The sequence below is a fragment of the Electrophorus electricus genome, chromosome 1 (assembly GCF_013358815.1).
Source record: "Electrophorus electricus isolate fEleEle1 chromosome 1, fEleEle1.pri, whole genome shotgun sequence".
Lineage (NCBI taxonomy): Eukaryota > Metazoa > Chordata > Actinopteri > Gymnotiformes > Gymnotidae > Electrophorus > Electrophorus electricus.
Genome location: NC_049535.1, coordinates 29,867,191 through 29,892,719, shown reverse-complemented (window position 1 = coordinate 29,892,719; position 25,529 = coordinate 29,867,191). Strand labels below are relative to the sequence as shown.

General features: G+C 40.6%; 3 protein-coding genes across 5 annotated transcripts; 1 reads left to right on the top strand and 2 right to left on the bottom strand.

Moving 5' to 3' along the window:
- Positions 1-36: 36 nt before the first annotated feature.
- On the bottom strand, positions 37-4,913 carry msl1a (MSL complex subunit 1a). Of its 2 annotated transcripts, none has more exons than XM_026998025.2 (9): positions 4,851-4,913; positions 3,352-4,108; positions 2,838-3,034; positions 2,430-2,689; positions 1,725-1,789; positions 1,350-1,417; positions 1,151-1,275; positions 972-1,044; positions 37-727 (listed from the first exon to the last, which is right to left on the bottom strand). In XM_026998025.2, the coding sequence occupies exons 2-9, from the start codon at positions 4,003-4,005 to the stop codon at positions 637-639; spliced, it is 1,533 nt and encodes a 510-aa protein (XP_026853826.2). In that variant the 5' UTR covers positions 4,006-4,108; positions 4,851-4,913; the 3' UTR covers positions 37-636. The 2 variants fall into 2 exon arrangements, with proteins under 2 accessions (XP_026853826.2, XP_026853825.2); XM_026998024.2 differs by lacking the exon at positions 4,851-4,913 and adding an exon at positions 4,506-4,837.
- A 4,679-nt stretch (positions 4,914-9,592) lies between these two features.
- On the top strand, positions 9,593-17,149 carry nr1d1 (nuclear receptor subfamily 1, group d, member 1). The gene is made up of 8 exons (XM_026997954.2): positions 9,593-9,963; positions 12,352-12,648; positions 12,836-12,924; positions 13,009-13,153; positions 13,258-13,988; positions 14,274-14,459; positions 15,224-15,434; positions 15,653-17,149. The coding sequence occupies exons 1-8, from the start codon at positions 9,915-9,917 to the stop codon at positions 15,847-15,849; spliced, it is 1,905 nt and encodes a 634-aa protein (XP_026853755.2). The 5' UTR covers positions 9,593-9,914; the 3' UTR covers positions 15,850-17,149.
- Positions 17,150-19,536: 2,387 nt separating this feature from the next.
- si:dkey-225f5.4 (ZW10 interactor) lies at positions 19,537-25,226 on the bottom strand. Of its 2 annotated transcripts, none has more exons than XM_026998012.2 (10): positions 25,197-25,226; positions 24,674-24,764; positions 24,430-24,553; positions 23,741-23,898; positions 23,525-23,581; positions 23,145-23,287; positions 22,249-22,414; positions 21,959-22,098; positions 21,559-21,721; positions 19,537-20,025 (listed from the first exon to the last, which is right to left on the bottom strand). In XM_026998012.2, exons 1-10 carry the CDS (start codon positions 25,217-25,219, stop codon positions 19,960-19,962), a joined length of 1,131 nt encoding a protein of 376 aa, XP_026853813.2. In that variant the 5' UTR covers positions 25,220-25,226; the 3' UTR covers positions 19,537-19,959. The 2 variants fall into 2 exon arrangements, with proteins under 2 accessions (XP_026853813.2, XP_035385770.1); XM_035529877.1 differs by having other exon boundaries at positions 23,741-23,859.
- Positions 25,227-25,529: the final 303 nt, after the last annotated feature.

Sequence of the window (25,529 nt, the reverse complement as noted above, 5' to 3'; positions counted from 1 at the left end):
CGGTCAGAATAATGGAGAACACATGAAAAAAAAAAATATTTTGAACTTATTTTAATACTTCAAATATTTCCTTTAGATGCATTTAGAATATTTTACATTTATTCTCTTGAATCGACACTATGTTACAAGATACACTTTTCTTAGATACCACCCATTCACAATGGACAGAAATGCAAAAAACAAAAACAAACAAAAAAAAAAACACCATTGTGATTAGGCCTGACATTCCATCTTCGACATGTCAATTTTTGGTCCATACTACCCTTCTGAAAGCTTGTACAGGATGATGCAAAAGCGACCAGAACACAAGTATTATAATTTTGCACTGTTGAAACGACCATAAACTTGAACTTCAGACAGCTTGCTTTTGAGTCACCTTGGAGCTGGACTGCCATACAGTTTCCTCAGGGGTTCCAAATAAGGGCTTTAGAGGGAAACAAAATGACCCTGCAGTCCACTAATAGATCAAAAGTGCAGTCAAGGCAGTAAGGTATGCTGGGGGAGTGCATACTGCTGGGACGATCCTACAGCACACAAGACATGCCACAGGACAGAGCTGAAGCAGAATCTCCTTGATGCAAGCAGAGACAGGAGCAGCACATCTGTCCCTCTCCCCTGGTTGCTCCTGGAGGAGCTTCACTTGCGGCAGGTCCGATGCGGCGTCTTTTTTTTTGACACTTCTTGCCGGTAGCGGCTGCGCTCGTCTAACCATGGTATATCAAAATTCCTGCACAAAAATGGAAAAAATTCCATATCTACTTTAGGCGGACTATTCCGTCCATACGTAATACATAGAAACCAACTTGAATGAAAAGAAAAAAGTGATACAAATGTGTCAGAAATACTTGGTTGTTAAAAGTAGTTTCATAAGTGTACATTTACCTGACTGAGAACCAAGTGTTTTGCACTTAGCTATATACAGTAATGGCCAAGAATCCATTGGATTTTCTAATTTGCATCAGAGAACTCACTGTTGTTTAAAGTTAGGGAGCGGTCTACCAAATGCCACCACTGGCAGGAACGGTGTGATCATTATAGACTCCACTGGAGGGAGAGGAGAGAAACAAGCATGCTGTTGGTTGACCTGATGCTCCAAGACAGGAGCCATTTTTATACATCACAGTGAGCTGTAGAGGTATAACTGACATACCATCTTCTGCTTCAGGGTAGAAAGAGAGCAGCTCTGGTTCACTCTCCTGGATCACCTTCCGCTTGTTCATTCTTTGTTGAAGGCGCTGGAACATCCGCTGCTCACGAATACGTTGAATATCCCACCTGAGAGCAGGAGAGGCAATTGGAGATTTTTGAAAAAAGACAATGAGCTTGAACGGCTTCCTCATCACCATTACCTTTTTCTTCTCTTCTCATCCAACTCCAATTTTGAATGCCGCTTCAAGAAGACACTGTCTTCCAAATTCTGAAACAATGTAATTTTAAAGTCATCATCTTAAAACCCAGAATCAAATATCGAGCAAAGTCTTAATCTAAATTTCATTTTAAGGAATAATGTCAATCATGCACTTTTCCCCCTGCTACTACAATACAGATTACTGAGGTAATCTGAGAATTAGTGGTCAAAAACAAATTTTGGTCAATCTAGTTCGAGTGTTTTATAGCACACATTTTCATAGTGATTTTCAGACAAAAAAAAAAAAAGAAAAAGAAATGTTTGTCGGCCTCAGGACATGGAATCATGACTTTGCTTGCAACAACTTGTTCCTCACCTCAGGGATGTCTGTTGCCCTTTTCTCCTCAAGAGGTTCCACAATGCTCTCTCGCCAGGAGGGGACTAAAACAGGAGGGACACACAACAGTCATATGACACCCTGCCTGCACATCACATCTGTATCAGCATCAGCATTTCATTCATCAGTGCTCGCTCAGGCCGAGTAACGTGTTACGAAGACATTACAAAGATATATGTTATTACAAAGCAGCCTTCTGCTGATTTCTTATTTTAAAGATACCTTGAACTTTTCACTGGGATTAAGAACTAATGCAGTCCTAACATCCAAATGGTAAAAAATAATTTCTGCATTAAAGTACAGGAGAATAACTCCTAAAAAGACCCAACATGTACTGCTTTCCAAAGCCATGGGCCTTTCTGCTCAAGAATGCCATCCATGGAATATATTTTGCCTTTAAGATCCTTATACATAATTACATAAACAGAGGGAAAGCTTATCCTGTACCAATAAACTTAAATATCTAGTAGATAATACATCATATTTCTGCACTTTATTTTATTTTAGCTCTAGAACACAAATTCACATCCCACTGCTGATTTACTTTAAATGCTACGTTTATTTTACTTGTGGCAAGTATGAGGATGTCTTGAGATGGGTTGGCAAATGTGTGCGCGTGTGTTTTGTGTGATTTCCATTAACTAAATCGGCCCACAGCATCCCTGTAGGTCTTTTTTAACTCACCAGCAACTGTATCCTGTTGCACAGGAGATGGATCTCGCCATGGTGATGGTGGTGGCTGGTGCCAGCAGCAAAGATACATCTCAGTCGTAGTCATGTAAGGCAGCTCCTCTGATTCGACGAGAGGAGAACCATGTGACCTAAATTCAGGACACACCTCTTCCTGAGACTCCTCCTTCAAAACTTGGCTTTCCCTTGGAGAGGGTGTTCTAGGCTGCCCACGCCTGGACCTGGCCATTCTGGATTCTTGAAATAGGAACCTCCTACAAGTGCCAATGAGTTTGTGTTTATGTACTTGACAGAATTTAACCAAGTCAAACCTACTGAAGTCAGCAACACCCTGTTGTTTAAAAACACTGCAGGCCTTACATTTTACTTTTCATAAGAAGCTGAAAGTTTTGCAACTTGTACCTTTTCAGGCCCTTGCCACCCCTTCCAAAGTGCATGTGTCTGGGGGTGTGGCTTGGCCCCTCAGAGTGTACTGTGCCTTCTGAGGAAAGTAGTTCCATAGTCTCTCTGCGCCGAGGCGTGTGAGTGGGCCGGCTCTCAACTCCATCTTTTTTCACCATCTGAAGCCGTCTTTCCATTCGCTCAATGCGTGCCATCAGCTTACAAAATTATTACAAACACAAGGTAAATTTTACTGCAGCAGAGCTAGGATTTGAAAAATCCCAGCCCTTAATTCAAACTTTTCCTAGAATAAAACACACTGACAAATTTCAAAGAAATGTTCTCAGTTATTAAACTTGGGTGATTTAATTTAAGGAAGCCTGCTGTAATTTGGTGAATCTTAAAAAATACGGTCTAACTTTGAACTGATATCCATTTTCATGGTCAGACATATATGCATGGGGGGAATAGGTAAAATATGTGTGTAAACATAAGCAGATTAAAAAACTCTTTATTGTAGTAAGCCTTTGCATACCAGCTCCTTTTCAGCCTTGAGGTCATCTATTTCCTTGTTCTTGTTCTGCAGTTGCTGCTGTTGCTGTTCAATCAGTTCTAGCTGTAGCAGCAGTATCTGTCGGATGCAGCCAGTTTGTGTGGCAGAGTGGCCAGTGCCCTTCATCACATTCCACCGTTTTCCATCAGGACCTTGTTCTGTTGAGGGCACTCCTGCCATTGCCACTCCCCCCACCGGTCCTGACTTTCTGGGCTGTTTACTGCTGTTTGATGCCACTAGATCCATCTTGCCCATATGGTTGTGACTGGCCTGTCCAAACAGTGATTTGCTTTTGACTGGGGTACCCTCGGCCCCCATCTGCTTGGCCAGAGGAAGTGTCAAGGCCCCCAGGTTCACCCAGTTCTCCTCTTGTCCCTTTCTAACTGCTGGAGACTGACCAAGTCTGCCCACTGCACTCAGACTGCTTGAGCGGGTCTTTGTTTTGCTGTAGAGATGCTGTCTGCTACTATTGTGAATGCTGCTCAGAACAGCAGGAACTCTGACAGAAGACTCACAGGTTCCCTTTTTTGAGGCAGTCTGGGATTCAGTAGACGTCACACGTTTTTTTATTTGGTTTGTGATGTCCGTGTCCAGCTTGTTTCCTCCACTTGTAAACAAAGTGGTTCGCATAGTCATGGCGAGTGAGAGTGGCTTACCAACACCCACCACTGCAGTTAGGGGGGGGTCAGTGTCTTTTTGCAGTGTGCTCTTGACACCCCGTCCACATCCATGCTTAGCTCTGAAAGAAAATCAGCGAAGCGATGTTGTACTGCATTACAGAATCAAAATTAGAGAAGACTGTTTAATTCGACGATGTAGTAGCCGATCCTTAGAAAGCGGTGCTAAAGGCAGGACTAAATGGTTTCTGGAAATCTCTTTACTGCGATACTGTAGTTGATCACTGGAAGACCAATAGCTAATTGCTTCCAAAAATTATAATCGCTTACTTAGTATTTGTGCGAGCCGAAACCAGTCAGCTCAAATAAACCGACATGCTCGCATGGGTTTTCAAAACAATAAAGATGGTTAACGTTAACTACCTAGCCTGCTAGCTAACAAGTTAAGCTAACTTAGGCTAACATGTTTATTTAGCTAGAGATATACATTTCTGATGATTGTGTTGCAATACTTCATACCTAGAAGCGCGTACATATACGACTACAGAGCTGTCACAAAAGCAAGCTGTCAATTTGCGCGAAAAATGTGTTTTCTGGCATATGAAACCAACGTCATGTTTGCGTGCACTATGCAGCAGTGTCCACCATTTTAGATCTTCAGGAAAAAACAATGACAGTCACTTCTAGCAGCGTCTTCATCTGCAAAGCGTAGTTGGTGACGCCATTTTAAACTATACACAGTGCGAAGCTAATTATTTATACAGAGGATTTAAGCTTTGTTTAATTGCTTGCAATTCGTGTGCGATAGCATGCTATCTAAAGTTCCTTACGCCCGCACGAACATTTCTACTGGCGACTACTTACCCAAGCTTCTGAAGTGTTTTTAAAAATATAAATACCGCGCATGCGTTGAATTTCCTGCGCTCCAATCTGATTGGATGCTGTCGGTTATGCGGAGGCGGCCTTTTTCTGGCCCGCGCTGTAGTCATACCTTTCCAGCGGCGCGCTCCCGTGGCCCATCCCGTATCCGCAAAAACGCCTGTCAGTTTAAATTGCCATTTGGTATTGTGTTGTGTTGATAATCGTTAGATGTTCTCTTAATAGACAAAAACTGTGCGTATCACGATAGGCGATGTTCCTAATGTAATAGCATGGCTACACAGCTTGTGAGCCGTCATCCTTTCATTCCACCCTCGTATTTATTTTCCCCGACGGAATTAGCCTAGACGATTGTTGGCCATTTTCTCTGCCATCCCCCATCTTAGTGGGTTATTATATATTATACACAAACATATTGGAAGAAAAACCACAAGGTGTCTCAACTTATCTTCGAATTGCCCGAACCGAGTTAATGATTGGTAAACTACGCTTTTCAATTAATGAGATAATATTCATAAATTCGAGAGCGGTGCAATTGGATCCAGTAGAGGGTACCCTTGGCTAACTATACGCAGCTCAGGCTCATTCTGCCTTATGAAACAGCTGAAGATGTAAATAAGCGGCACATTTTCAACGGAAATAAATATGCCCTTATTTATAAATATGACATATTTCAGAATGAAATTAATCGATATGAATGATGGACGTTTGTGTGAATTGTACTAGTTCCGCACCCCCAAATGTTTAAAACAAGTTTCGCGAAAGTGAACTTTTGTTTATTTAAACTGCAGGTCTACGCTACAACCAAAATGCTAACTAGCTAGCTACGACCTATGCTAGTCTAGTTTAGAGCCACAGCTAAAAATGATACATCTGCAATGGAGCAGATTTATTTTCTGGTAAGTAAACCTGTAGGCTAATTCTGACAAGTTAGAGAGGATACGTAATAGCGAATTGGTTGGACAGAATTGTGGGCGACTTTCTGTTGTTCCGCAAAAGCTCGGTGGCTATTTTTATCAAGTCACTGGGAATAGGCTTGCACCCTATCTGTAAGGAACCGGACGTGTCTCTTAAGATTTATAATGATTCCCTACGATGCTCTATGAAGGAGCCAGCTTCTGTGGAAAAACAACAAGCCGCCAGCATACCCTTTGCTACACATACGATTTGTTTATTTTGGAGAGGAGCCGCAGTCACCCACTACTTGCTTGATTTCTCGAAAACAGAGCGCCGGGTCACCGCCCAGCTCGCTGTTCCGTATCGACGGTACAGTTAAGTCGTAATAGCGTGGACTCACGTGGACCAGCCTGGTGACCGCGTGCACCAACCGCAGTACTCTGTGACGACACTCCCTTCTCACGCGCCGGTGCTTGCAGCACTGTCCTCGGTGCTGGAGCGCTCACATGGCGCACGGGGGATCCTGCGACAGCGGCGTGTAGGAAAATAGCAAAACATGACACGATACCATAATTTATCGATGGGTTTAGACGGGCTGCGTGCGATATGACATTAGATCTACTTTCGGGGCTCGTAGTGCAGTTCATTAATTTATGAATACTAGTGGGTTTAATAGTCTAGTGCTTTAAAACGAGAAGCAAACATTTCCATGGCATGCTTTGTTTCTCTTCACAAACGGCAGAATAACCTAGATAGTTACATCTCTCATTAGCCCATGAGATGATCTTTAGTAGTTACAAGGTATTGAACAAAGATCATCTCACTGAATCAGCTCCACCAAACCTGCAGATTTCTCTACAGCGTCCAATAAAGTCCGCTGCGCTGTAGCCTACTGAGTCACGCGGACAGTAGGTTAGGAGGCGGCTTTACTTGCTAAATGACCTAGATTTATTCGAAAATACCTCGTAATTTTACAATTTAAGTTTAATAGAGAAATAGTTTAGAATATTTCCATAGCGAGGTTTGGTTATGTTAGGCTAATTCGGGTGTGTCAAAAGCACTAGACTACTGTCCTGGAGATGTAGAATAAAGGTAGCCCGGCTTTTTATTCTGTTCACTGTCGTGTATATAACGACTCCTAGGCTGGATCTTGGCTATTTAGTTTAACACGATAGTGTAGTCTTCAAGTTTTAGTTTTCGCCTGAGCTTGCTGTATTGCGGTATATGCTCTGTTGAGGATAACAGCGGTAGAGTGACTGAACACCCAGCTAGGGCGTCCTTCATCACGAGGACAGACACGGGTGGTGTTGCGCCTTACGGACATCGTGGGCAAACAGCATGGATGTATAGCTTAAGTATGATCGCCAGGGTTTTGAACACGAGTTATCCCTGTGCACGGAAACGAGGAAACCTCGTTCATGTCCACCGGCGATTTGACAAAGAAATTCACTAGGCAGTAACTTGCAAATATCGTCTTGTCATTTATGACGGCTTAAAAAATATCGAACAGCTCTAACTGGTTTGAGATTCTGCATTTGTTTTATTCTTGGAGTCAAAATGCCCGAACATATACAGCCCACTAAACTAATGTACCCTGAGAAGGAAAACTCAAAAAGGGAAAAGAATATGAAACTCAATTGTATTATCTCTTCTTGTAACACAGCGTATGACCTTGCGTTCCATTGCTAAAATTGAGCACACTACATCAAATAATTTTATCTCTAAGAGAAATTATCTTCAATAATGAATTTCACGTGACCACATTCGGATCTCATTGCAGGTATTATCACCGAGTGAATGCTTAGACCTACAGAGAAGTACCTTCAAATAGCCGCCTCGTGCGCCCGTGTCTCGTGTTATTTAGGTAGGTAACGTGTTGTACAAACGTGACGGAGTGCTTCGCATATTCCCCGGAAACCATTTTTATTATACGGCTTTGATGCTTTCAGTAAGCCTCGCATACTACAAAACATTAGTGATTCATCGAAGAAATCAACACAGATTGTCAAAAAAGCGTAAATGCGTGGAATTAAGATGAGCGTTATTTGCACTGCGCGCACAGCAAAGTGCGCACAACCAACCTGACAGAGTGTCTGTAAGTATAACAATTACTAGTACAAAACTAGCCTGGTGCTATCAGTAGGCTGGTAAAACAAACAAGAACCATATTCACGTCTATTGTCATACAGTCCCTTAAGGAAAGAATGATAAAATATCTGTAATTAGACTCATCAAGTAAAATATTAACAGCTATCAACCGAGTTCCTCGGTGCTTCGATAAAGGGTTGCGTTCATATACACTGACAAGCCACTTCTAAACACCACTAAACACGTTGTACACGTGCACTATATACTTGCATGACAACTCTGTAACCGAAACAGTTTCTTTCCTCAAGATCAGTTTTGGCAGGATTGGCTGGCTGAACTACTCTCCACCCAGGAAAAACACTAACGCGTGAAAAAGCACCAGCATTACTGCCGTGCTGACAGACGTGTACTGGCTCAACATCCACAAACATTCGTCTACTGTTCATGATGAGTTAAGAATGATCTGCCATCTAAACAATATCCAATCACCATGGTCCTAACCGACTATATGAACGAGGGTGACCTACAGTCAACTATTTTACACTTATGTGTTCTGTGTGTACAGACTCAGAGTAGGTATTTTTAATTAAATGGCTGCTGAATGGTAGTCTATTTGAATTTAAATATAATTAATGAATTTATGTTTTCAGATATTTTACTGCAAGACCTTCTATTTTTAAACTAGAAGTCTTGTTCTCTGACACGTGCTGTTGCCAAAAAAAAAAAGAGGACAACAGTCCAGTGAACTTGGTCAGCCACTCTCAGTGGACAAATCCTATTTAGGGCACATGCTCAGAGGTAAATTATTTTGAGGAGAAATAGCCTACATCATATGAACTGGGGCTGACTATGTGTTTGTTGTGGCATGTGCCAGCTATGTCTAAAGTGCAATCAAATCTATTTTGGGTTAAGAAAATGAAACACATTTGTCAGAAAGTACATTGAAGTATAAATAGCCTCAAACCATTGTCAAAGATAGAATGCTGTTGGGTTTGTACAGCCTCTGTCACTCTGCATGTAGTCTAGTCTGACTGTTGAGGTTATTTCTCACCACCGACAACACTGTGTTGTGACAATTAAACCAAGGGTATAAATCCAGTGGGCGGTCTGTGATAAAATTACATTTAAAAAGAAGACTCCTAAAAACATTAAAAAATTTCAGACTCCTAAAATAGTAGCATTCCACGCTGCGTAGGTTATACCTTTAAAATGACAAACGATAAATGTGATTTCTTTAAAATCAGCAGAACTGATCTTTGATATGGTACAGATATCAAACGCATCCTTTTATGACATTAAGATATGGGGTAAAACTATTTCATTGACGCCTATCCTGTCTATTAGCCCCTGATTTCGAGATTATTATTATATCGCCCATATTTGTGTGAAACCCGTAAGTCTGACGAAAAGGTAGCCTTTCAAACACACTTTTTTGTCAGCTCCGCACACCCAAGAAAGATAACTAGTCACAGTCATACTGTTTTCTGTGTACAGAAAAGAGAAGAGAGAATATCTGGCCTGGAGAGTATCTAAGAACTACAAATCCCAACGCTGTAAAAACCATACGCCGTGATTTAAAAATGTACTGAAATGTGTTCTCAAGAAACTGTGTCACTGGGCCACGAGGCCCCCCCCTCCTCCCAACCACCACCAACCGGGTCACATGGACACATTTTGAGCCTCGTGCAGAGCCAGTGGCCACGTTGCGCCTGCGCTCAGTGCGCATATGTGTCGTATGAGATGAGACAGCCTTGCAAAACCGGGACGACTTGGCAGAGCGGTTTATAGTGGCACAGACAGCACGAGTGACACTAACGCGACGCGGGCTGAAATACCTTAGTTTGCGTTCAAATAATTACCTATTATCACATCGTCTTATAGCTGCAAGCTATGTAGGCTATCTATACAGTATGCATATTTTTAGAAAGTAAGCGCTATGTTGTGAAACTGTTCGATCCCAATATCCGTCAGCACCTTCTAGAAGAAAATTTATTCTCCACACGTGTGGCTTCAGAGAATGCACTTTCTGTAGGCTTTATATTTAACTTTCTTGTCGACACATGTATGACTGGGATACAAATGACAACTACAATGGACAAAAATAACAACACGGGTAAGAAATCTGCGTGCTTCGATAATGTTTTATATATGTTTCAATGCTCTGTCTATATCTTTTGCAACCTTGTTCAACATTTTCACTGAGTTAAACGCAGGGTTTGATTTCTATTGTTTATTACTTGGTTATAACGTATGAAGGGTACAATCTGGTTAAATCACATTCTATTTTCCCTCCATACCTTAAAAACAATTAAGTGAACTGAAATGTATAACATCCAGTTTCTGCAGGATCTGATGCGTACATTAGCCATGAGTTTTCAATAGGTTTATTTTAGGCTAACGAACAGTTAATATTACGATCTGCATACTTTTAATAACATTTTAAACTATGTTTTTGCGACCTAAGAGTTGAGTTTTAATACGCTGTACATTACGACGAAGTAGGCAAATCTAAAGGGATACATATAGTTTATTCTTAATTACTAATATCTAAAGGATTTCCGTATCGCGTAAAGCCAAGGACGTCGCGGTTTAATCTAAAACACTGTGTTCTCGTAGACTTCGTGGAAGTAGGTCAGGACAGAAAAGTCAGGTGCACAAACATCACTGTGGTGAAGGCAGCAACTCATGTCCTTGCCCGGTTCACATGGACCGCCGGATCCAACCATGTGCGTTTTGTTTTCATTCCGCCTCTCTACCTCTATCTATTGGTAAACGCGAGCGCTCATTACATAATAGCACTGCAGAACGCCCCAGCCCTCTCGCTCGAGTTCCTATGACGTGTAAATGTAAGCCATGTGCGCGCGGTGATTGGGCAGATAAAGGCCATGCACTGAGAAGTGGGCAGGACCTCACGTTAACCCGTGTTCGCTTCAAAACTAGGACATGAAATCAATCCAAGTCAACGTAACAGTTTTTTTTTTCCTCTTGACATAAATACATAGACAACAAACAGCCTGTGTCGGAAAAAAAAAACAAAACGCCAACGTCGATATGCTTTTATTATAGTACATCTGGTTTTGTTTCGTTTGAAACTGGCTTATAACAGATGTGTAGGTTATTTATCTCCGAAACATTTTTATTTGAGCGTATATCCAATGTCAACCGTGTCATAATTATTGTCTCGGCAAAAAACAATGTAATACACAATTGACTCGTATATTCAGTGCATTTGGATTAGAAGACTTGTAGGCAATGCGGGATGTAACACAATTAACAGTAATTTATGAAATGCAAGAGAGTTGTCTGAGTTGTTGCTGTGAAGGTCGGTCTCGTTGTGAAGTCTTATGTCTGAGGCGCACGTGGAATGAGCGTGTGCTTGGATGATACGCTTGAGCCGTTCTACAAGGTTGCGTGGTCTGCTACGCGGGTTTTCCATCAAATAAATATTTTGTTATTTAAGATGATTATTATTGAGTATTGCGCCTTTGGTAAGGAAGTTTAAAATGACAACTTGACAGACTTGATAAAGCCCAAGTCGTACAAGCAAAAACATATTTTAATGATGGTACTATGCGGTTGTGTTTAGGCTCGAGTACAGAAATGCAGGGTTAAAAATAAAACTACGTGGAATGAGAATGATGCGAGGAGTGAATTAGGGCAATGGGAAGCACAGGCCACTGCACGTGTTTCTGTTGCGATTCCACCTGACACAGTGACCCTTTGGCTTTTTGTCCTAGTATACAGCAGTTATAGAACCAGTTTTTTTGAAATGTGTAGAGGAGCAATAGAGTCCACATTCTTCTGGTTATAGTTAAACAAAAGTGAACCTTATCACCTTGTCAAATTTGTATTTACACATGAGTTTACTGTATGTCATGTTCTGTATGATTATGATTAAGAAATAGACTGTGCCTCTAAGGTTAGAAAATTGAAGAGAAATGAAAGAAGAAGGGGCACTCAGTGAAGGGGGAGGTGGGTTCTTACAGATGAAACAGAAAATTTTTTATACTGGTAGGGCAGTTCATGGGACGTGCCCAAGCACATCCTATTAGTGTCTTCCATGCAGCGGAGACTCAACTTTGTGTTTAAGAAGAAGCTGTTTGTGACTACCAGATCAATACATGTGTAAGACAACGCCTGTGCATACATGTGTGCTGAAATAATAAAAAAAACTGGATCTGAATTCCTTTCATGAATGTGCTGACTGCATAGCACGCATGGGTGATACAAGACAGGCGGGGCATGCACACGTGGCTTAAGGCCCTGACAGCAACAATCATACACACAAAACATTGTAGGACAAGGACGCTACTGATTAGATAGCCTTATGTGGTTAACAGCGGTTCTTAGAAATTGGCTGTGTTTTCCAAACATCTAACAGGTCCACTCCCATCTTCTTGCTGCCAACTCACCATTTGTGTTGCAAAGGTTCATTGTGAAACTGCATTCAGTAGGTACAGCCTAGCACACAAACAATGATTTCACTCCTTCTCTTCACTAGGGGGAGTAATCTCATACATTGGATCATGTGGAGGCTCCCCAAACCGCACCAGCCCAGTATCTATGTACAGTGAGAATTCCAACAGCAGCCTGCAGTCAGTGACTCAGCCTTGCTTTGGCTCATCTTTCCCACCTTCCCCCAATGGCTCCCATGATTCTTCACGAATGTACACCAGCAGCAGCAGCTCGGTCTCCGGTGAGGATGGGAGTTCATCATCCTCTGGAGGATCCCCAAGGGGTCTTGATGAAGGCTGCAATGCACGCAACTCACCAAACAAATCAGTTGCTGCACTTACAAGTGTGTAACTAAGCCAATCTTGTTACGTTTTCTGTATGTGTGTGTGTGTGTGTGTGTGCTTATATATATATATATATATATATATATATATATATATATATATATATATATATATATATATATATATAAATAAAATATAAAAACAACAACAAATAAAAATCTAATCTATTTATCAATTAATTCCCAGAGCTGAATGGGATGGTGCTGCTTTGTAAAGTGTGTGGAGATGTTGCTTCAGGCTTTCATTATGGTGTCCATGCCTGCGAGGGCTGCAAGGTAAAACTTTTACTTGCATATCACATGGAAATATTATATTTAGCTTTGAACTCTCCAAACCATTTTTTTATTCACTTTTGACAGGGGTTCTTCCGTCGAAGCATCCAGCAGAACATCCAGTACAAAAAGTGCCTGAAGAATGAAACCTGTACTATTATGAGGATCAACCGCAACCGCTGTCAGCAGTGCCGTTTCAAAAAATGTTTGTCTGTGGGCATGTCTCGTGATGGTGAGTTCCACGAAAAATGAAAAAAAAAGTTTTTTCTTAGCATAATCCCACTTGCCAAAATCAAGACGCCAAGTACAATAAACTTTTTTGTATTGTCCTTTCAGCTGTCCGCTTTGGTCGCATCCCGAAACGTGAGAAGCAGCGCATGCTGGCTGAGATGCAGAGTGCCATGAATAACATGGTGAACAATCAGCTGCAGAGCGAATTTCAGCTGGCTAGTCTTAAATCAGTTACCCCATCCTCTTCATCATCAGCATCATCATCATCTTCCTCATCCCCCTGCCCCGGTCTGACAGTGGCCCCTCAGCCCCAACCTTCTGCTGTGCCCATAGCTCCTTCCCCCTCGCCCCCTGCCCCTGCCTCGCCCCTGGTTCCTCCTGCTCAGAGCCATCCTATGATTGCCACCTCCCCACCACCGTGCCCTAGTCCTGGTGTTGACAGCACCATCTCCGCTATTACCCGAGCACACCGCGAGACCTTTGTCTATGCCCACGATAAGATAGGTCTAGCACTGCGGCCTCACAATGGCGTTGATCTGGATGACCACAGTGGCAATCGTTGCTTGGCTGGCTACCATGTCAATGGCCAGAATACAATCTATCACCACGACAATAATGTAGCCCTGCAGCGTAATGGCTTCAAAACAACACCTGATAATGGACGCCATATCCATTCCTCACCAGTCTCCAACCAGCAGCACCAAGGCTTGCCACCTCAGAACAATGGTCGACGCTTCCAGAACAGCAACGTATATGGTGTTCACCAAAGTCAAGAAATCAGCAGCAATATCCAGGTGCAGAACTGCCCATGGAGGAACCACAAGGATATTCTGCTGGTGATTTCCTATTTGTCATCGCAAGCAGGTTTCTGAGATAGAGTGAGAGATATATTGTCTCACACTTTTCTGAGGGAAACAGGGTGACATTGTAAGACATTTTAGACATTTTAGCTCTAGTAGGCCCCACCTAGTTTTGTGGAATAAGGAGACAAGTGACTGATGTTTTTAAAAAAAAAAAAAACCTGAAAATGAGCTCACTTGTTTCAAATCAGTCTTCTCATTTGAATTCAAAAAACTATAAACTTTTCTGACAAATTTCCTCTTCTGTCCTCCCATTTCTAGGCTTGTCCAATGAATCTGCATCCTCACACAGATCCCAACAAGACTCCTCAGGAGATCTGGGAAGACTTTTCACTAAGCTTCACACCAGCTGTGCGTGAAGTGGTGGAGTTTGCCAAACACATCCCAGGCTTTAGCTCTCTGTCCCAAAATGATCAAGTCACCTTGCTGAAGGCCGGCACCTTCGAGGTATGCCACCAACTGACTGTTATTCTAAATAAACTCCTTGCAATCTTAGACTATTAATGTATGCTGTGCATTCTAGCATAGAAGGGGAACTCTATAGTGCTAAAAACAATCACTATGCATTAGAGGTCTTCACATAACTACTCAGACACAAACTCCAAGATCTGAAATTCTCAAAGGTTCTAAATGACATTTTATGTATGTATGTATGTATGTATGTATGTGTGTGTTTATTTATTTATAAAAATATTGTCAGATATGCAAGCCCTCGGGTATTATTTTGGGCTTGTAGGAACTGAAAATATTGCTTTTATCAATTCATTCTTCTTAATCTTTAAATAGCACACTCATTGCAAACACAGAATGTCACAATTACTATTCCTTAGGGTGATTTCTCACAAACATGTGCCCATAATGAAAGATAGCACTGGTTCATCATAGATAACAGCAGGTGTGATATCAGCAATTGGAAACCAGAGAACTCCTTAGCTCAGAGTTGACAAGGTGATAAAGTGTGCTGATCATTGACAAGAATGTAGGAATATCAGGAGAAGCAAAACATACATGCGCCACTACAACATACATAAGCTGGGTCATCGGTGTCTTTAGTGCAAACACACAGGAACTGATTTTGTTCAATTAGATTTATCCATCTTTTTGGATCCAGAGATACATTGAAGGTATGCATTTAAATGTTGCCACAGTATTGGACAGAAACATTTGTTAACCATTTTTGTTTGCTTATCTTTCTTTGTCTCCTTATATAGGTGTTAATGGTTCGTTTTGCATCCCTGTTTAATGTCAAAGAGAAGACTGTAACATTCATCTCTGGCACCACCTATAGTCTAGAAGCTTTGAAAGGCATGGGAATGGGAGATCTGTTGGGGACCATGTTTGATTTCAGCGAGAAACTCAATGTATTAGAGCTCTCTTCAGAAGAGCTGGGACTCTTTACTGCTGTGGTACTGGTGTCTGCAGGTAAGAGTCACAGGTTTCCTTAAAGACCTTTAACTACAGAACAAATATTTTAAGGTTACTGCAAAAATGGCTCTTTTGATAAATAAAAACTAGACATCAAGCATCTCATCGTTCCTCTAATGAACACTGATAGCAAGTAGAAGCCAAAGTTGCAGTAAATATCATTTTATGTAGTATATTTAACATTTATTCCTGTTTACTTTATCCCCATTGTCCAGATCGCTCTGGCATTGAGAATGTAAACTCGGTGGAGATGCTCCAGGACAGCCTGATCCGAGCCCTTCGTGCACTGGTCAACAAGAGGGCTCCTGGCGATGCCTCTCATTTCACCAAACTCCTGCTGAGACTGCCAGATCTCCGCACCCTTAACAATATGCACTCAGAGAAGCTTCTCTCCTTCCGCATCGATGCTTGAGATGCCCGTGGCTGCTGATAGGTGTTCCCACTCAGCTGAGTCAGTGGAAGTGGGTAGTGGTGTGCCTGCTGGAAGGCTTTGCAAGATCAAACACTGGTGCTCTTTCCAAGAGTATTACCTTCCAAGAGTTGACTGGCATGGATGGTGCTCAAAAATTATTGATTATGAACCTGAAGGGACACAAAGGGTACCAAGTGTTATCAGAACGGTCAAATGACAATGTTTTTCGGCCTCACATGAAAAGATTGATAAAATTCTGCCTCTCAAAGAATTCATATGCCCCTCCTGACTTTTCTAACACTCGAAAACCAATGCTCTAGATATTTCAAAGCTTTTTTAAACTGAAGGACAAAGCAAGGCACAGACTCAAAAGTCCAAACCATCCTAATCTTCCAGTCTACTAGGGCAAGCCATACGGAACCAGTGCAGATGCCCTTTGCAAGGAACCACAGTGAGAGATTCTGTAATTCCTTTACCCGAGTCAGGTTTGGGCTCCTTGAAGTGGCTAATGCAAACACTAGAATGACCAGGTCATCTCTACTCATAATGCACAGGAAAACAAGTTTAGGCGAGAGACATCTTATTTGTGGATGTACATCTGTGTGCACTTTGTATAAATGTGTACATAGGCATAAATCTAAATATACTTGAAATGTTTAAAAATATAATATATTCAATAATATATTTTTTTTAATGTTTAAACACTCAATGCAAAGATAAGTGGGCACAAATATGTATGTCAAGTATATGTATACTGTAGAATATTTAACTTGTATTTCAGATATGTTTTACATCTTAGACTTTTCTGAAAAAGTTGCATAACTTTTTTCTTTTTATTGTTAGCTTATCTTTTGATAACCTAGTGTTTGTACTGGAAGCACTGAAAACAACCAGGGTCACTTTGTGACCAAAGATTCTAAATTCCAAGAGAATAGACAAAAAAAACAAAAACAAACAACAAAAAAAAACCCGTAGTTTCACCTCAGCATCTAGACTTTTTGCATTGGATTCTGAAAAAGATTTTCTTACAAGCTCTGGAACTAATTCATGTTATAAATAATGGGACAAGAGCTCTGCACTAATTAGCATGATGATCAGAAATTAATTAATTATATGCCAGACATATACTGACATGGACTCAGTAATTACAAACTGACACTTTTAAGGCACGATCATACAGCAACCGATGCTACAGAAGGAAAATAAAAAATGAAGCAAAAATGTTTTTTACAAATTATACCTCCCTTGTGCATTCATTACATCTGTTAAATAAATCATTAAAAGGCTTTCTTTTAATCAAGTTTCTCCAAGTCAGTCTTAATCTGTTTTAGTTTAATCTGTACTGTCCTGTGTTTCATATATGTGAGTTTATAAATACAGAAAAAGGTAAAAACAAGTACTAGATCACTACACTCACATGTGAGATTGTGAAGTCAAGCGTCTGCTCTGCCATTGCTCTATGCTGATGTCCCGATTCTGTCATCTCTCAACTGAACAAGGGTTATAACAGAGACTGCACCTCTTAAAATAGCCCTGGCTCTATAGCAACAGTGACTTTGAGCAGGGTGAACACTATGGTCCTCCAAAAGACTGGAATTTAGGTATGAATTTCCAGGCCTGATCCCGAACCACAGAGATTTATTATCCTTGTGTCAATGAAGATGTTCTTGTTTCAGCCATTAAAGGAAAAAATGCATTTGACAAAAACCTCTATTTGGGATTAAGTTCAAGTTCGGTTTATTTGTCACATACATAGTCATACACAGTATAACTCGCAGTGAAATGGTTGAGAAAAACCAAGCTTATTTTGTTCTTTGCATGCAAAACCAATTAATTGCAATCAAGTCCAACAAATGGAGTTTGTAACAATATGTGGCTGAGCCTCAAGTTCCAGCCAAGTATATCAAACTTAGATAAATCATAGCTAACTACCTATCTACCACTGCCTGTCTCCCGTTACTCACCACTGGGCAAATGGCTGCCCTGTATTTCTTGTCTCATAATGGTTCAGTTAGAGGCATGGCACTGTGTCCTTAGTTTTGAAGAACAGATGACTCGTCTATATAAAACATAACTATAAGCTTACTTATATTTGCTCCTGAACTGTACTAAGGATGAAAAATCTTGAAAAACAAACAAAACAAAAACCCTCTCTCATAAATATGTATGGAAATACCATTATAAAGATTGGTGAAAAATATAAAGCAAACGTGACAATGCTCTGTGACTAACAAGCTACAATAAAGATAGAATAAAATTATTCTAATTAAACTACTAAATATCAATATCAAAAGCTTTTCAAAAACCCTACAATAAAGGACCAGTAAAAATCATTCCTGCCTGCATGAAAGCAGGCGATGAGAACTTCCTTCCTTTGGAAATCAAGGGTTCTTTCATAAGAGCTGTTAACAATCACCACCCACCTTGTCTTCTTTTTCATCAATTTGTCTTCAGACAGATTCTGACATGGAGCGGATTATTACTGTGCACCCCTAGGCCCAGCACCCCCTCCTACAGCACACGGCAAAGGGGAAAACGTGACTCAGCGAGTGAAGAGATTCTCTCCTCCTCCTCACACATGGACTACAGAAGTGGGTCAGTCTGCCCTCATAACCAACTTTTTATGGCCTTTTTCCATTGGCTCAGTCAGGAAAATGCTGCCCATCTTTAATAGCCAATAGGAGCAAAGTAAAGAGGGTGTGAGCCATGGAGAGTTAACGTGTGGCGCAGTTAAGAGTAAGTTGAGGGAAGGCAGAGGAAGAAACACTCCAAGAACCTGATCTGGTATTTCATAAGCAGAAACCGACTGGTAAAAAGTGGTAGAAAAAGAGGAAAGAGATGAAGGAAAATATTCATTTTCTCAACCAACACTCACTAGGCACTTTATTAGAAACAACTGCCTTGTACTACTTTGTACTCCTGGACTACCTTAGAGCTGCCTTTATAGGTGTGTCATTAGACCCATCTGTTTGCGTGTATAATGTTAGCAACACCCTAGACTGATGAAAGGTAATTTTTTAAAACACTAACAAAGCAGATCAGGTATTATTTGCGTGGAGGATCATTCAACACATCAGTGACCTTAACATGCAAGTAGGTGTTGTGCTAAAATGATTAGCATCAGTCACAGCCACGCTGCTTAAGTTTGTGTGTCAGTGCCATTGCTGGGTTCAGTCAACCCCAAATATCAAGCAATTACAGACTAAACCCAGTTTGCAACTGACCACTGATGCTTACCAACATCCGGACACCAACTGATGGCTTAGAATCTCCAACTGTACAACTACAAGGTTTTTCTGATAAACAAACCCTAATAATGTGGGTAACGTATAATAAAACAAAGTGGTTTTAAGAATAAATAGAAAGGGAAAGAACAGACCAATCCCGTGGCTATAAACACCATGCCCTGTTATCTAATCAGTCACCTGATGGTGGAAGAGCTGCTTCCTCTAAATGGTGCTTGCTGTGGTGTTTGCCGCCTCCTAGTGTTGAACGTCATCCATGCAAGATTAGAAATTAAACTCCGGCCAAGTTTCTTCCACTGTACAGCACCTCCAAGGAAATTGTTCATAACAATCCACAGCTCAAATGCTAAACCTGGCACGGTTTTTTTTATTTTTTATTATTATATATATATATTACACACACACACACACACACACACACACACACACACACACACACACACACACCATACATTCAGAAAAAAAAACAAAACATACAAGCGCAAACACGCCAATTTCACTGTACACTATTCAAACAGAAAATGATTTAGTAAGATAAAATTGAATTTATTATATACAAGGTTAGTTTTAAGAAACACTTCCATCAATTTCCTCTATATCCACACAGAGAAAATAGGTCAATTAATTAAAAAACAAAACAAAAAAAAAACACCACACAAAAACAAAAACATGCACTGACAAAACCCACAAAGCTTACCTTACTTATTAATAGCATGAAATAATTTGTTCATCATCTGCACTAGTGCACGAGTATACACTAGTGCAGTTCAAACATAACCTTAGTAAAACAAATTCTGCATGGACTGAACATGACAAGTGTTTAGAAGCTTCTTTGAGCAGACTAGCTTGGCACAGCAGGTGGAGCTCAGAAGGCTGGGTTGGAGGAGAGAAACTCAAGCCAGTCTGTTAGAGCAGGATTCACTACAGGGGGCTGAAATCAGAGCAGTGAAATATTTCAACTATACATAGCAGTAAAATACTGAATCATCACACACCCCACAAAAATTGTTTTGTAGTTTCTATACTATAAATGGGTTGTGATTGTTACCCTTTCTTCCTCGCAGACTTGCTCAAGGTTGTTTATGTTTGTTGGACAAAGATTGTGAACTCAAATCCAAACTCGACTGGACTGAGACCTGGTCTTTAATTTGGTCTATTATATTGACCTTTTTATTTAAGTTTAACTACTCCTGTGTTCAACTACTCATTTGACATTGAGCTTCAGCTCATTGTCCTGCTGAAAGGGGAAGTTTCTCCCAAGCTTTGCCCCATCCACCCATCCTTCATTTTTATCAAGAGGCCAAGTACCCCACAACATGAATGCTCCATACTTCACTGTTGAGGTGGTGGTTGTGGAGGATTGTTATTTTTTCACCATACATAGCAGTTTTAATTTTTGTTCATCTGACCATAAAACCTTGTCCTACATTTTATCTGGGGCAGGCTGATGCTTTCTGGAAAACTCCAAACAATCACTGAGGTTTTATTCAGTAATGGCTTCTTTCTAACCTGCCTGTCACAGAGACCAGTTGTATGCCGAGCTCTTGATACTGATTTACATTTATGGCATTTGACTTTTATCCAAAGTGACTGAGTACAGCTTGAGCAAATGAGGGTTAAGCGGCTTTGCTCAGGGGCCCAACAGTGGTTAACTTGGCAGAGGTGGGGCTTTTGAGCTACCATTGCCCCTATATTGACTGGTGCACCTTTATTCCAGTCTCAGCCACTAAACTCTGTACTTCCTTCAGAGTGATTGTTGGCCTCTCTGGGGCTTCCCTCACAATGCCTTCTTGCTCTGATGCAGTTTTGAGGGACAGTCTTGTCTAGGCAGTGCCTGGGTGATTTGATGCAGCACTGATCCAACAGTGCTCACCAAGAGCTCCAAAAACATCGGCATTACTTTTACCCTTTTCCTTGTTAATATCTATAACATAATCTTTCATTTCCTCAGATTCTGATTCTGACCAATAGTAAATGAATTAAGGTGATTTTTTATCCAGAATCTTTTTTTAATGATTCAGATATGGGCCAATTGTGTCTTCGTTAGGAAGTAGCTTTCATCTACATAAACATGGAGCTTCCACAGTATAGGGGTTTAATACTTTTGTAAAGAGCTTCAGTTTGCAATTTGTGCCATAGAACACTTGTGAAACTAGTATTAATTTAAATTGGTCCATAGTTTAAACTAAAACATAACAGTACTAAATATGTCTTGTCATTTGTACGGCAGATGAATCTGATGACTTAGTTACGGCTGAATAAAAAAAACTTTTGCAAGATGCTGTATACAGGCAATGCTGTATTGTTGAAATTCAAGAATACAGTAATACCTACTCTATTTTGAGACTAATCAGAGCCTAACTCTGTTAAGCAGAATACACACAGAACAATTTGCATTCAAATGTCATCAGCGCTCTTTAGCACATTTGAGAAGTTCTTCCCCTGACAATGTCCCCGCGTTTACCTGCATTGTGTCAACATCGAGCAGGTGGCCGTCTTTGCGCACAGACAGCAGTCGTGCTTGCCCACTCGAGGGGTAGCCCTCATCCAGCTTCAGGTGGCACACTATGGTTGCAGACTTCAGGAAGATCAACAGTCGCTTGGCTGGACACCAGTCAATCGCAAACCTGTGAGAATATTGCATAGTGGTGAATAAGTAATATTTTTTAAAAATAGGAAATATATAATTATATGTATGATTAATAAATATTTCACAAAAACTTGTCAGAAGATCCAAATGACAACACACTAAATGATGGCTTCTACCTTTCCCTTCATATGAATAGTTAGGTTTTTTTTTTTTTTTTGGTGAATTATGTATTTCAGTAGACAAGTACAGTTCTGAATTAATCTGGTATCTGTACCTCGAGTGCAATGTTTGGATCTCAGCAAGCATGTCTCCTTGACTAATGTAGCGCTGTGTAACCTCCAGTAGGGCAGCATTCAGCTCTCTTACAGGACCTTCTACTGACTCCTCCAAAACACCGGCTGTGCCCTGAAACACCTGTAAGGGTTGAGAGCTATAGACTTCAGTTTAGACACAGGCAACAGCTTTCGTTCCTGTCTCTTGGTATAGTGTCAGTAGAGCCTTTTACACTCATTGCACAATGGAGCCAAATGACAAAAAAACCTTAATCAAATCCGGATGGTTCACCTGAAGGTGGAAGATGTCGTCACATGTCATGGTGACGGAGAGACAGAGAGGGTGCAGTGACTGTTCAGTGGAGCGGGGCAGAAGCTCTAGACACAACTCAGAAGGGCTGGCTAAGAGCAGCTTGTACTGCATTTTAGTCTGAGTGACCGTCAGCACATTCTGCAACCTGAGAAAGGCACAGTTATGCTTAATAATGGAATATCCACAGTGAAGGAGGTGGTGGCCACATCATAAAGGTCACGGAGCTGGCCCCATATAGCCATTCAGCCCAACAGATTTTACCTCCATTTTAGCTGCGCCCTCGGGTATTCCCACACCACAATGATCTGCACTGATAGATATTTCCTAAAACTATAATTAAAACTACCGATTGGGTGAGCCATCGCAGTTTTTATTCATTTCTACACCTAACACATACATCTCACTGCAGCTGTGACTAAACCATGTACAGTTTACTAAAGCAGAGCAAACTGGTCTGGATAAGTAGTTTGCTATTCTACAAATTGTGGAAGACTGAAATCTAAGCAAAATAAAGTGAAAGCTCCATTTACATTTATGGCATTTTGCTGACGCTTTTATCCAAAGCAACTTACAATTATGACTGAATACAACTTGAGCAATTGAGGGTTAAAGGGCCTTGCTTAGGGGCCCAACAGTGGCAACTTGGTGGTGGGGATTTTAATTGGAAATCTTCCAATTACTAGTCGAATACCTTAACCACTGCCTCTCCACTGCACGTAAGCATAGTTTCATGTAAATAATGTAGGCTTTAGCGTAGAACTCAGAACATCACATTCATAAATTTAAGACCTAAACTTGAATATATTTTTAAAAACTGTACTCTCTTTCTCTCATGCCCAGAACCATTCATCTTTTTTTGGGAGGAGGATGCTTACCTGTGTATAATGACTGTCCAATCAGCTACATGAGTTAGTTGCTCATCTACATCACTTCTGAGCTTGGAAAGACGTTTCTCACAAACACGCAAGGCATTCTGCGCCGTCTGCAGGGATTCTTCCAACTGCAGATTAATCTGTTTCTGTAAAGGAAAGAAAGTGTGAATTTGTTTGTGAGCCTGTGAACTATATGATCAGGAGTCATGAATGAGAAAGAGAAGGTGAATATTTTGTGTAAGAAAGAAAAATACTAAAATGTACTAGAAACTTGTATAAGTTGAACAGCACTGCAGTAAAGAATTTATATAATGATTAATAAGATAAAACCTCAGTAACACTGCCCTCTACCAGCTGGGTAATGTCTTTATGTATAAACTTACCACAGCTCTCTGCTGCTGCTTTGCAGCAATTCTCTGCTTTTCCTTGCACTCCTCCCTCTAAAACAAAGTAAATTGAGTGTATTGTGGATTACACAATAAATTGAAACGTGTGACACATTTACGGTTTTCACACAGAAAATTAAACCAACTCAAATGAACAGAAGGAAAAAATAAAAGAGATCACAAGAAAGAACATTCAAGATTTGGTCACAGTACTTTCTTGTCCAGGGCTATCAGCAGGGTCTCCACTGTCTGTCGTTTATTTTGCAGATCCCCCATTCGCTTCCCCAGTGTGCCCATCAAATGCTCCAATTCTTCAACCTGCTCCTGATACTCTGTTTTCAAAGCCTTCCAGGTAATACGGGCCTCACTGCCTGCATGCATGTGTATACATACACACACACAAACAAATCTGTGGTGCTCAGCAAAAAAAAAGTCCTCTGTGTAAATCCTATCCCCTACCCTGTAAGGACACACTCAAGTCTAATTTCTCTAAACATGGTACATCACAGAGCTCCAAACACATCCATATTACTTTTACCCTTTTCCTTGTGAACATCTATAATATAATCTCTCATTTCCTCAGATTCTCATTCTGACCAATAGTAAATTAATTAAGGGGATCTTTTATCCAGAGCTCTTTTTTAATGACTAACGGATAAGGGCCAATTGTGTCCTTGTTAGGAAGTAGCTTTCGTCTACATAAACATGGGAGCTTCCACAATATAGGGATTTAATACTTTTGCAAAGAGTTTCAGTTTGCATCCTATCCACTACCCCATAACGATACATGCCAAGTCTTTAATTCCTCTAAACATGGTAAATTACAGTGCTCAACATTTTTCTAACACCCACATATTCAGATGATTAAACGGTGCAGACTAATAAATGTGTATGTACGTTACCTGGGTTAGGTGGGCAGGTCTCTCTGAGGAACTGCTCTGCGGAATCTAGACCGCCAAGCAACTTCAACATATCATCCAAAACACAAAGCTGCTGACACATGAGCTTCTGTTTCCGTCTGCAGTCCTACGCAATACAAGCAAATAAACCAGCAAACAAACTCGGTTACTATATAAAAGTGCATCATATCCCAAATTATAGATGTGCACACCATATGTATTCAAGTATACTCTAGCAGATGCTTACCATTAAATAGGAAGTCATAACCTCTCCAGCCTCCTGGGGCTCTGTGGTATCCCATGGTTTCAAATGAGAAGGGTCGCTTCTTTCCAGAAGCCTGCATATAGAAACGAGTTACCTAAACGTCAGCAAGCTAGTTAGCTAGCCAGCCGACTTGGATATCTTAACTAGCTAAACACTATGACTAGTCATCATGTGCATAGGAAAGGAAATTTATCTCCAAGAAAACAGCTTGCGCTAGTAGCTATCAAAAATATTTATGAGAACGTGTGCTATTTCCATAACTAGTCTAGCTAGCTACGGTTACTAGTGTAATTGAAACTAACTAGCTAGCTAACGTTAGCTTCGCAGGAGAACGACATCAGCCAACCTAGTGTGCTTTGTATGGAGAATGATGCGTTAACGTTCATACTCGATAATTAATACATTTAGCTGTGTATACGCAGTATGCATTTTAAGACGCTTAAAATATTTGTTTAGTTTATTAGCTAGCTTGTTAATGAATTAAAGAATAAACTGCGTCGCTTACCCAACGACTCTATCTGACGCCATTTCTTTTTGTTTTTAAAAGAAACCCGCCCGTTGTTCATTGGTCAAAATTGGACCAATTAGAAAAGGGTTTTTGTTTTGTTTTTTTAGAGCTTGTATTACGCTTGAAAATCGTTAAATAAGCATTTTTACACAATACTTTAGAAGCCCTGCCATATACATTCTGTCGGAATCTTTGTTAACTCTAAACTTCTTCAGCCTTGACTCTAAATATTATTGTTTCTTAGCTGGTCTGAATCTCATTTTTAAAATGAATAGAGGAAAGCTTCTATGCATTTGCTCTACCAAATATTCTACCATTTGGACTAATTTA